The sequence below is a fragment of the Pelodiscus sinensis genome, chromosome 1, assembly GCF_049634645.1.
Source record: "Pelodiscus sinensis isolate JC-2024 chromosome 1, ASM4963464v1, whole genome shotgun sequence".
NCBI lineage: Eukaryota > Metazoa > Chordata > Testudines > Trionychidae > Pelodiscus > Pelodiscus sinensis.
Genome location: NC_134711.1, coordinates 315,184,276 through 315,197,146, shown reverse-complemented (window position 1 = coordinate 315,197,146; position 12,871 = coordinate 315,184,276). Strand labels below are relative to the sequence as shown.

General features: G+C 45.2%; 1 protein-coding gene across 1 annotated transcript; it reads left to right on the top strand.

The window, feature by feature from the left end:
* Positions 1 to 7,557: 7,557 nt before the first annotated feature.
* Positions 7,558 to 12,425, top strand: LOC142826994 (uncharacterized). The gene is made up of 3 exons (XM_075920388.1): positions 7,558 to 7,942; positions 8,285 to 8,368; positions 12,241 to 12,425. The coding sequence occupies exons 1-3, from the start codon at positions 7,558 to 7,560 to the stop codon at positions 12,423 to 12,425; spliced, it is 654 nt and encodes a 217-aa protein (XP_075776503.1).
* The last annotated feature ends 446 nt before the right edge of the window (positions 12,426 to 12,871 follow it).

Genomic DNA, 12,871 nt, shown 5'->3' with positions numbered 1-12,871 from the left:
TTATAGCCACACGGATGACCCTAATTCCTCCTCTCCCTCTGGGGTGTTGCACTTTTAACTTGCTATAGACGATCCTTTTGGCCCTTTCCCTACCCCTTAGTTGCAATTTATTCTATTTATACAATTATTTCCTCCAATCCTAGTTTAATGCTCTTGTCCCCGTTCTTGTCCACTGTGAGAGCCCACATTGCCAAATAATTCTGAGTGCTTCAAATCTTTGACAGTTTGTCCTTAATTGGCCATTCTGCAGAGGCACTCTGATGCTGACATTTTAGGATGGAAGAGATGCACTTTCCTGCTAGGGCACCACAGGTCGGGTAAGGATCATTCCAGTCCTCAGCGCTGCAAACCTGGTCTCAATAATAGATGACTGAATGTACAGTCACATTTTTCTGATCATATTTCTATTTTAGTCACAGCTGTGCATCCACCAGCCAAAGTTCAGTTTTAGGCTTTATCAAGGACTCATCAAGATGAAACAAAAACCTTTTAATATAAAAACCAACAAGACACCATACTACTCCAGAACAAGAAATAGCCCACTGATTAGGACTCTCTCTTGCGCAGAAGTTCACAGTCAGGCAGGCCAATTTGGTCAGCTGTCCATTTTTGGTGTGGATGACTCTCTCTCCACTCTGCTCGCCTGCCTTCTGCCTCCCTAGACATTTTTATCAAAACTATCCCCAATAAAAGTTTCTGTTTCAATGGCCTGGCATTTTCAGGAAAAAAATTTGTCTGAAAAATATACCTGACCATTTCTACCAAATACTCATACACCAGGATCACCGGGATCATATCACCAGGATCATCCATAATATTAAAAATGCTTAGGATCATGCTTGCTAGCTAATGATATTTGGAGGTCATATATGAAAGAGCAGAAGGATAAGCCCAGATACTGATAACATGTGCTATCTATGATGCATTCAATAAGATGTTCATCTGCATTGGGAATGTTAGTTTCAGTAGAAAACGATAAACTTAAAAAACAACAAATAGTCTGGTAGCACTTTAAAAGGTAACAAAACATGTAGATGATATCATGAGTCTTTAAAGTGCTACCAGATTACTTGTTGTTGTTTAAGTTTATCCTGTACAGACTAACTCAGCTACCCCTCTGAAGCAGTTGAAGAGAAAACGAGTAAGAGCAGAGAATTTGAAAATTACAAACAGTACTGAATAGGTAAATCAGGAGCTCATTTACCTCACATCAGAATTCAAGAGTACGGTATGCTCAATGCAACTGAAAGGCAGTGAAATTTAAAGCTGTAAAAGACTTTTTTTCTTTTGTATAACATACTTAGCTTGTGGAACATAATGCCCCCACCCCTGCATATGACTACAGTCAAGAGCACAGTGCAATTCACAATCAGAGTGAATTGACAGTGTTTATGAGAACACTCGCAATTGTAAATCTGAGGTGAAATGTAGAAAGGATCCTTGTATTATTTCAAAATAACGCTGTAGTGTAGACATGCCCTTTCAGAGAGGAAGAATTAGTGCGTTCTTCAGTCTTAACTGAGAGCTCAAGCTGTACAGGCTCATGCACTAAGCTTCAGAGGTCCCAGGTTTGCTTCTTCCTGTTGGCATTACACCTGTATAAATCAAGGAAAAATTTGACAAGAATATATTCTACCTTCAGATACTCGTGCACAACTCAGACTGGTTTCTGTAGAAACTGTATGTGCATGTTTGGTTGATTTTGCTAAAGCAACAGTATTATGGAAGCTTTGGTAGTTAGATTAAAATCCCTGTTTTATATTTAATTATTTTAGCCTTTAGTATCAGCACATTAAGTCAGAGAGCAACAGACTTTTTCGAAAGTGAACATTCCTGTATTGTCAGCGAAAACATTGTTACAAGTTCTCCTTTTGTAATTTTGCAAACAATCTCAGTTTCCTGGGTCCTGGAACCAAGTTTAAACCCTGATAATCTTAGACACATGCCCTCATAACATCTTAGACATAGGCCATTTTTGAAACTTTAGATTATATTAAAAATGTAATTCCTCTGTGTGACAAATACCACAGACATCTGTCATCCCCTACTTCATCTTTCAATGTCTCCTCCGGGTTTCAATCATTGCATCCTAGTGGCATAGAACATTTTTGTCCACATCCTTTGTCTGTATCTGTGAGAGGGACATAGGTTCCAGAAAGTTTATTTTTCAATACCTTTTATTAGATGTTATGGGGCTTCCCTCTCTCTGAGGAAATCTGCATAAAGATACCCCATACAAGAATGATCTTAACTAAAAAAAGATTAAAATACTGAAAATAGTGTTAAAACAAACTAAGATTACGTCTAGAGGTATCCCGGAAAAAACTCCACCATGTCCAGGGAACGCATTTGCTCTTCCGTTTTTTTTTCGGAAGAGCAAATGTGCTCTTTCGGGAAGCCCTATAGACCTCATTGTACCAGGAATATGGGCTCCTCTGAAGGAGAAGGCTTTTCCGCCATTTGGCCCTGTGTAAATGGGGCCAAATGGTGGAAAAGCCTCTTCTGAAAAAGTAATCAGAAAAAGCTATGCAAATTGTGTAGACCTAGCCTAAATGAATTGTTTCTTGCATCTAGATTTAGGCTTCTTAGAATATAAGTATATGATATCTAAAGGAGTATATTATGGTGTTATAAAATGAGCTTTCACTTATGGGAATATGATAATAAAGGGAAGGTTTGAGGCATGGGGACATAGACAAGCTTGATCACTTAGGTCTGGTCTATACTAGACCAGGGAAGTCAGTTTAAGGTAAGCAACTCCAGCTATAGAAAATGCATAGCTGGAGTTGGCTTACCTTAAGTCGAGCCATAGTGGCATTCATACAACAGGAGGCTGATGGGAGTATACGCTCTCGTCAGCTTCCCTTACTCCTCGCAGAACAAAGAGTACCGGATGCCAGTGGGGGGCTGCTCTTAGCATTTGATTTAGTGGGTCTATATTAGACCCACTAAATCGAACGCTAGAAGATTGATCTCTGGAGGATCTATCTTCTTGCAAGTATAGACATGCCATTAGTGATGATCATCACCACCTCCCTGGAAGATGAATCTAAAGGTTTTGTTGGAAAAATTATGTTTAGTTTAATCTATCTAGGGCATTATTTTTACAGAGAGTCAAATGCAGGTACTTATTCTGCAAAGTTTGTGTGAACATTTTCTTTGGTTTTGATCCATGTGGGTTCAAACCCCACCCCAGTGTTTTGCTTTCAGTTTTGAAAATGAGCATAGTAAAACTTGTCAAAACCACAAAACGTCACCTGGCTTTGTGTCAAACTCATGCAAAAGTGTGACTAAAGCAGAATCTTAATGCATGCTCTGAAATTGGCCCATGTTTCCATAAACTGTAAACGGTTTGTGATCCTTAGTGAACTTTTGGCATGTTTTCAGTTTGTAATTAAACATGAAACTTGGACACAGTATTAGATTGCGCTGTGAACATTTTACTCCACTACAGATCCTATTTCATATAGTAAATTTTCCCCCAAAATATTGTAAGCGCCTATTTGTTAGAGATTAAAAATAACAAAATTAGCAACAAATCAAAATAAAAAATTCAACACAACACCTTATCTATGGCCAAACCTTTTCTCCATTATGCTGTTTGACAATTTCTCTCAAAAGGGTCAGTTGCTTCTATTTATGTCACATTAAGGCTACTTTAGGTTTGAGAGGAATAACATTGAATGACTTCTTAATGATATTCAAAAGATTTGTGATCAATGGGACGCAATCCTTTTTTAGTCCAAATCAGTAGCACTGGGTATTGACAGTTCATCTGAGGTTTCTACCAATCACTGCCTAACATTTCAATCTGATGCAGAAAGACACTATCAAGTCAATTTTTTTTGTTATTATTGACTCCATCAAACAAATCTGGTCTTGCACGTGGATTTGAGTCACTGCGACAAATCTGTATCCTTTTTGGATTCCTTTGGGCGTTCAGAGAACTAAGTGATGAAGATCTATATTCAGCGGCTGAACAGTTTTAACAAAGGTACAACAATGAAATTTCAAGAGATCTCTGTGATGAGATAGTGTTCCTGAAATGTATATGTTCCACCAACTTTCAATTAGACTGTAAGCCAAAAAAACTGCTTCAAGAAATATTCAGTCTCAGCCTGTCAACTGTATTTCCTAATTTCGCAATTGCATTACATATTTTTTCAGTCTCCCTGCATCAGTGGCTTCAGGTGAACACACATTCAACGTGTTAAAACAAGTGAAGAACTATCATTCTACAATGAGACAAAAGTATTTGAATGGGCTTGCAATGCTTAACATTAACAGTGATGTTACAAGTAAATTAGATTTTTCTTCAATTATAAATGAGTTTGCACACAACAAAGCCAGAAAAGCATTCCTAAAATGAAGAGTTTTGCTTGTAGTGGAAACTCACAATTAAAGTTACATTTTTAATCTACATGCTAGTGATATAATGACTTAATTATGAATAAATAAATGTCTCAAGTGTGCATTTTCATATATTCTTTTGGTTTTAGTATGACCCTGTGGATGAACAGTTAGATACATCAGAGGCCTGAGGCTGGGGCCTCTATACTCAAAGAGGCCCAGGTCTCTGTTATTCTCTGAGAGGGCCTGTGTATGTGTAAGCAGACTCTGAATGAGCTCTCCCTGGACAGCTAACTGGGGGTACGTCTACACTACAGCGCTAGTTCGAACTAACTTAGTTCGAATTAGTTAATTCGAACTAAGCTAGTTCGAACTAATGCGTCTAGAACTAAAAACTAGTTCGAACTAGCATTTTGCTAGTTCGAACTAGCAAGTCCACATTGAGTGGACTCTGAACAGGGCTTAAGGATGGCCGGAAGCAGTACCGGCAGGGCATAAAAGGAGGACTTAGAGCATGGAGATGCTGTCTCAGGCTAGCCGAGGGCTGCGCTTAAAGGGTCCCGACCCCCACCCCGGACACACAGTTCTAAGGGGTGCCCCGCTTGCAAAGAAGTTCTGGCTTGGAGTGCCCTGAGTGCCCACACTGGGCACATCAAACCACTCGGCCATCAGCCCGGCTGCACTTGCCGCAGGCTGCCATCTGGGGAGAGGGAGTAATTGGGGGGCTGCAGGAGAGCTTCCACCCTCAGAAGCCCGCAGAGCCAGCCCAGTCCTCCCCATCGGGGGCTCGTACCCCATTCCTCCCTCACCTCCTTCCACTTACCCTTCCTTAGCCCCCCTTCTTATTGATGTACAAAATAAAGATAACGTTTCTTCCAACATTGACTCTGTCTTTATTGAAAAAAAACTGGGGGAGACTGGGAAAAGGAGGTGGGAGAGGGGAAGAGAAAGGCTGGGAGAGGGGAGGGCAACTAACATGATCAGGGGTTGGGAACAGGTCCCAGATGAAGAAAGGCTACAGAGACTGGGACTGTTCAGCTTAGAAAAGAGGAGATGGAGGGGGGACAGGATAGAGGTCTCTAAAAGCAGGGGTTGGGTGGAGAGGGTGCATTCAGAAAAGTTCTTCCTGAGTTCCCATAAAGAAGGACTAGAGGACACCAAAGGAAAGGAATGGGTATCAGGCTTCAAACTAGTAAGAGAAAGTTGTTCTTGAGAAAGCAAATAGTTAACCTGTGGAACTCCTTGCTGCAGGAGGCTGTGAAGGCTACAACTAGAACAGAGTTTAAAGGGAAGTGAGATAAAGTGATGGAGGTTGGGTCCATGGAGTCCTATTAGCCAGAGGGTAGGAGTGGTGTCCCTGCCCAAAGTTTGTGGAAGGCTGGAGAGGGATGGCACGAGACAAATGGCTTGGTCACTGTCTTCGGTCCATCCCCTCCAGGGTCCCTAGGGTTGGCCGCTGTCGGTAGACAGGCTACTGGGTTAGATGGACCTTTGGTCTGACCCAGGACGGCCATTGTAAGCTCAGGGCTCAGGGTCGGGGGTCTCAGTGGACCCCCTTGATTTTCATGCACACCTGCTCCTGGGTGGCCAGGCTGGCAGCTCTCCTGCCCTAGACAGCCACTTTCCTGTGCCTAGTGCGGAGATCGTGGACGAGGTCCACGATGTCCACACTAGCCCAGGAAGGTGCCCGCCTCTTGCGGTCCAGGGCAAGCTCCCGGGAGCCGCCAGCCTGGTCCCGGCAAGAGGGGGTGGGCTGGGGGGCATCGGGTGGGTGGCTCTGTGCCGTGCCAGGTGCAGGGTCTGCTAGCTGGGTGCTGGCAGGCTTGCACCTGGCACGGGCACCGTAGCCAGCCCGTGCCCCTTTAAGGGGTCCGGGGCCGGGAGGGGGGCATAGAGTTTCCCTGGTGTTGGCCAGAGTGGCCACCAGGGAAACCTGGGGAGGGCTAGCCTCCCACTAGTTCGAACTAAAGGGCTACACAGCCCTTAGTTCGAACTAGCTAGTTCGAACTAGGCGTTAGTCCTCGTAAAATGAGGTTTACCTAGTTCGAACTAAGCGCTCCGCTAGTTCGATTCAAATTCGAACTAGCGGAGCGCTAGTGTAGCACCTATTAAAGTTAGTTCGAACTAACGTCCGTTAGTTCGAACTAACTTTGTAGTGTAGACATACCCTGGGAGGCAAAGAGACTTCAGGAGCAAACCATATTATCATGAACACGCCTCCTTTGACAAGATATACAGCAAACAAGAGTTGGCTTGTGTTCGGTAACACATCACATTAGTATTGAATGCAGGGCTAGTGAAATATTATCAATATTGTTGTCTTTATTGTATGAATAAAAGGGAGCAGAAATGTGCTTAACCTGTATCAAATGAGGAGGGTCACCCTCATCTGTAGGACCTTGTTAAGGCAGGAACTCACATGACAGAACCCTGTGAAAATCAGAAGGGTGGGGATAGATGTGCCCCCAGTGGTGTGAACTCTCCCTAAGGGTCCCCAACCTGGTTTAACCTGTCTCGCCTCATTGTTCAAAGATATCATTAAATAGGCTTTATTAAGAGTGTTTTGTTATTTAAAGTACTCAATAAACACTGAAATTACGTGTGAGCCAGTGTTTCTGCCCAAACTGCCGAGCTAAATATCACCAAGGCTGTGTCCAGACTCAGGGGTTTTTTCGAAAAAAGTAGCCTTTTTTCGAAAAAACTTCACCTGCGTCTTGACTGCAGCCGCGTTCTTTCGAAATTAAATCAAAAGAACACGGCTTTTCTTTCGACGGCGGTCAACCTCATTCCACGAGGAAGAACGCCTTTTTCGACGGAGATCCGTCGAAAATAAGTGAGTGTGGACGGGGGAGGACATTTTTTCGAAAATATTGGCCTCCAGGAAGAAGCCCTGGTGGACAATCTGGGGCATGGGTTGCATGTCTGTGGTTCCTGTCTGCAGCCATTTCTTAAAGGGACAGGCACCCTCACAGCCACTTGTTGCAGCAAAGGAGCCAGAGCACACGGCTACTTAGGTGCAGCATGTCCCAGCCCCAAGACCCTCCTGGCCCTTCCAGAGAGCCTTCTGGGGACCCAGCCAGGGGCTCCAAACGCCGGGCACCATCATGGTCTGGGCCAGAGATCAAGACCCTTCTCGAGCTCTAGGGAGAGGAGGAGGCCTTACAAGACCTCAAAAGCAGGCGGCGAAATGCGGACATTTATGGCCGCATGGCAGAGGCCCTGGCCCAGAATGGACACTACCCCCGCACCCAGGACCAGGTGCGCTCCAAAGTTAAAGAGCTGCGCCAAGGATATGTCAAGGCCAGGGAGGAGAGCTCCCATTCTGGTGCAGCCCCCTACTACTGCCCTTACTACAGTGAGCTGGACCAGATCCTGGGTGGTGGTGGTGAAGCACGCACACCACGGCGTTTCGTCCAGTCAGGCTTGGCAGACCCTGTGGTGGACGCGCCAGAGCAGGACCCAGAGCACTCAGGAGACGGGGACATGGTGCCAGAGGAGGACAGTGAGGAGACGGCGACCCTCACCCTGGAGCCAGTCACCCAGACCCCAGAGGCCTCCCAGGTGTCATCTGGCGCAGGAGATGAAGCAGCAGGTGAGTGCAGTGAGGTTGTGTAACACCGGGGGGGGGGGGAGGTAGGTGGGTACACAGTGGGTGATGCACAAGGGAAACCTGTCATGCTCAGGCTGATGCCCAGGTCACACACAGTGTTACCTTCAGAATGTCTGATTCCCCTGTCTCAAGGAGAGGGCATGCCCTTTTGGACAGCTGTTGCACACATGACTGATTGTGATAGAAATGTAGCCGTGTTACTCTGATCTGAGGAAGTGGGTCTGGCCCACGAAAGCTCATCCCCTAATAAACCATCCTGTTAGTATTTTAAGTGCTACAGAGTCCAGTTTTTTAGGACTGATTGTGTCTTCTTTTCCTCCACAGCCGGACCAGCCGTGCAAGAGGGCCGCAGCACCCCAGCCCCACCTCCATCTCCATCTCGGGGACATGGGAGCCGCAGACACAGGTGTATGTATGCGGACATCCTGAGGCAGCATGTGGAGGCCGTGCAGGAGCTCAACTCCATCCTGCGAGAGAGGGCGGAGGCAGAGGATCGGTGGCGTGACCGGCTGATGGAGGAGCTGGTCCAGCAGTGCACGTCCCTGACTGCCACTCTCAGGGAGGTCTGCGGCTTGCCTGCTCCTGTGCCTGGTCCTGCTCCTCCAGCACCCCATGACCCCGCCCCACTAAACCCCCCTTCCACAACAGCATCCCTTTCCCCCCTTGGACCTCCCTCTCCCCCAGGCCTCCCCGTCCCAAGAGCACCCTATCCAGCCAACCGACAGGTGCACCACCCGATCCCGTGGCCATGGTGGACCCCGAACACGAGGCCCAGGCAGGAGACTGAGATCAGGCAAGCACCGTGCAACCTGATCCCCTTCCCCCCTTGAGGTTTCAAGTCCCCTTCCACCCTCCAGGTTTCAAGCACCCCCATCACCCAGTTAAATGACAAAGAAAGTGTTCAACAAAATGTTTATTGTACATAGTTTTTTCTACATCCAAAATGAACAAAAGCTTTTTTATGTTTGCAACAGTTATACTATTTTATGAGTGATATTTAAAAAAATAAAACAGAACTTATTATTTTGAGACAAACCCTGGTGTTAATGATTTCTCCAAACAGGGTCAGGAGATGGGTTGTGGAGGGAAGCTTCTTTTGGGCCAGGGCCCAGTCCCCAGGCAGAAGCCCCTCAGTAGAGTCAGTGGCCTCCACTTGAGAATTGCTCCCGTAGGGCCTCCCGTATGCAAACAGCAGACCAGTGAGCCTGGCGGATGGCAGCTGTCCGGGGCTGGGCAAAGTGCCTCTCCTGGCCATCAGCACCTGTACCCCACCCTGGTAGGAAGGCCTCCCCTTTCCTCTCCACCAGTTGCATAGCCACTCTTGGTCATCCCAGAGCTCCATCACTTTAAAGACTCATGATATCTACATGTTTTGTTACCTTTTAAAGTGCTACCAGACTATTTGTTGTTTTTTAAGTTTATCGTTTTCTACCTGTACCCCACCCTGGTAGGAAGGCCTCCCCTTTCTTCTCCACCAGTTGCGTAGCCACTCTTGGTCATCCCAGAGCTCCATCATGAGCCGGTCCCACCAGTCAGAGCTGGTGTCAAGCCTCCAAACACGCCTATCCACAAAGAAGTTTGGAGGCAAGGGCAGTGTGGCTACTTGACGGATGATCCCTTCGTACCTCTGGTCTGGGTCCAGATGGGGAAGGAGCCTCATGACTGTGGCAACACTTGCAGTATGATGGCGTGGGGCCATCGCCTGCCCAGGGGCAGCTCTGGCTCCATGCCAAAAAAATGGGTCTAAAACAGAAAAACCTCCAAACAAAAAACCTGCTGGGGTGTCCCAGGAAGCTGAGCACTCCAAACCAGCACTGCAATGCCTTGCTTACCTCCTAGAGGGACAGCAAAGGCAGCTGCAGAAGCAGAGCAACGGGTGTTCAGGAGTGTCCCTTTAACCACGCCGCGTCTCTGCAAAGGGCAGGCAGGCAGCAGCACCCGGAAGGAAATGCTGCCCTGGCAGAAGTGGTTCCGGGTGGCTTTTAATTTCGAAAGAGTGTCCAGCAGTCAGGACGCTCTTTTTCGAAAAAGCGGATCGATTTTCCGATCCGCGTATTGTAGTCTAGACGCGCTCTTTCGAAAGAGGCTCTTTCGAAAGATACTTTCGAAAGAGCCTCTTTCGAAAGAGGCTTGCAGTCTAGACATAGCCCAAGAGACTGATCTGCAGAGGTCACTGCAGAGGGGCAGGGGACAGCAGAAGGTGACTGATGGACAGCTAGCAGGAGGAGCCAGTGAAAGTGACAAGCAGTTGAGAGTAGCTGGAGGGAAGGTCAGGTGGCAAGAGGTCTCGTCCGGTTCGGTGGCCAGGCAGAGCAAGTGCTCAGATGGTAGAGCAAGCAAGGTGCCTTATTCTCCAGGTGAGAGGTGAACTCACACAAAGGCACCTCTGAACCCAGGTCCTCACTGACCAAGGACAATCGTTGTGGGTGGGGGAATGGTGAGGGAGCAGAGGGGGGCACAGAAAAGGAACCTTTGGTTGTTGAACTCAAGAACTTGAGACAGAAGACTCTGCCTCACACGCTCTGGCATGGATGTCCTGCTTGTAGTTTTATGATTATGACTCTTGCTTATGGGATTTTCTTTAATTAATGCCATGTGACTTCCCTCCTTCCTTTTCTACATTCATGGTTTATGCTTGCGAAAGGGGAATTGGCTCTCAGAAGCACCCAGGGGTGGTGTGTAATTTTCCCATATTACTGGGTGTGGGCTGGAGTTGGTTCTGTGGCACTGTGAAAAAGGAGTCCCTAGATATTGAACTCAACCCCTGTTGCTGAGAGCTCCATCTGGCAGAGGGGTTACATATATGTAAATGGTGTCAGCTCTATTGCTATCTCTTCATTCTAATTACTTTAAAAGCCTCATGTTTGTGACCCCCCAAAAAATTAACAGTAATTATTATTAGTAAATATGTTAGTCACGCTGTCCTGTGTCTGCACGTTGTTTAGGACTTTGGGTCAAAGATGGTTTATTGTGTGTATGGTACAGTGGCAAACATATTGTTAGCATTTAGGCGAGAGATTGTAATCAAGAACAACAAAGGATTCAAGACCTCAAGTCCCACTGAAAAATTAATGGGATCTATGTAACTATCCTTTGGGTGGTTTTTTAAAATCTTCAGATAAATCCATGGTAAAGGAAATTATTTTCCATAGATGCTAGAGATGGACCCAAGATTCAGAGAGCAGATTTGGATCCAAATACTTTTTAAAATTACAGTGTCTATAGCAGGAGTTTCAGTATGCCTTATGCTGCCACAAAGAGAGGGGCTGACTGTGTAGTCTGAATCTTGACCCAACTTTTCCAGTGTTTAGGGATTGGGTTTATGAATGTACATGTGGATCCAGGATGTCCTCTACCAGTGAGAGTACTCAGGATTTTTACATTTTGAGATATGTATTGGCTCTATTTAGTAAAAAGTCCAGTTTAATTGGACTGGTGACAACATTGATATTAAGGAGTCTTCCTGAAGTGAGGCCCAGCTATAAACAATGAGATGTTTTAAAGCTGAGGTGATTAAAACAAAGAACTAATAGTGAAATCCACATTTCAGACTATTTCATGTTGGAATTGAATGACACAGCAGCATTCTCTCATCTAGTCATCAGACTGTTGATATATTTGCATCATTTTTTCAATAGACATAGGAAAGCCAAATTAGTATGCAAATATAACTTTTGGCAAGCAGACCATGTTAATCCAAACAGACTAAAAGTAGCTGATGATTTTCCAAGTACAAATTTACATATAAAAAGGACAAAACCATTCAATACTACATTCACTGATTAAAGTCCAGGTTAACCCACAGGGAAAGGAAGCTTCTGGAGTAAGGCAGGTGTCCAAATAGTTATGATTATGGGAAACACAGTGTTGTTTATTTTATAGTCATGCACAAATAGCCTTGCATCCTTCTTTTCTTTACTATCCGATTCTACTCACATCTGATCACAAATCTTATACCCCTATCCTCTTGCCAAAAGAATGGGTAAGATTGTATTTTTAGGGTTCCTATTCACCAGGAAACTTACTGTTCTTTAAACTCAATCTGTAATGATCAGGTTGGCATGATGCTGATTTACCAGTGGGATAAATGATTCTATGGCTTGCAGCACCCTCACTATAAAAACTTCTCCAGCGTCCCAATTGTACTAATTCAAGGTAGGTCAGTTTATCTCAGGAGGTTTCAGCTGTCCTTCTTTCAAACTGTGTGCCCAACCTATGAGAGTCAAGGAGAAAACTTCAGAACAAAAGACATTCATATTCTTTCTGTTCTACTCTGAAAGCAGCAGTGAATACAAAAACTGGCTTCCAAAGTGAGGGAACTTTGAGGCTGAGGAAACTCAATTTCAACCTGCACATATGTGAAGCTGGCCGTCACTTGTCGATTTTCCTCTTTGATATTCAAGGGTCTGATCCCACATCCACTGATGTTAATAAAAAGGCTACCTTTGACATCAAAGAGTATTAAAGTGGCTTTAAAGTAAATTTGTGTCACGTGCAATTACAGCACTTTGCAAAAAGAGGGCATGCTTTGTAGGTCATTTTTACATCTACTTCGTGTGGATAACTGTCCAGCTAACTCCTCTGGATTCACCTGCTGAAAACAAAGGATTCTTCTTAGACCAACCTGCCCTAATTCAAAAAATTGACAGAATATATTCCACACTGTTAATGGATGGGACAGGAGAGCAGGAGACACGTATATTCGATTCTGAGCTTATGCCACTGACACACTATGTTACCCTGGGCAAGTCCCTTCATCTTTGTTGAGCCCTTATGTTATAAGAGGTAAGATAATACTTACATATCTCATGGGTGTTGTAGGGCTTAATTAATGTATGGGTGTAAAGTGCCATGAAATCCTGCAACCAAACATGCTGTTTGTATAAAACAAGGGAACAATGCTCTTATAGT

Coding starts and splice junctions, on each gene's coding strand:
- LOC142826994 (XM_075920388.1), top strand. CDS start 7,558: ATGGCAGAGGCCCTGGCCCAGAATGGACACTACCCCCGCACCCAGGAC. Junction 7,943..8,284: donor CGCAGGAGATGAAGCAGCAG/GTGAGTGCAGTG, acceptor TTTCCTCCACAG/CCGGACCAGCCGTGCAAGAG. Junction 8,369..12,240: donor TGGGAGCCGCAGACACAGGT/GTATGTATGCGG, acceptor CTACTCTGAAAG/CAGCAGTGAATACAAAAACT.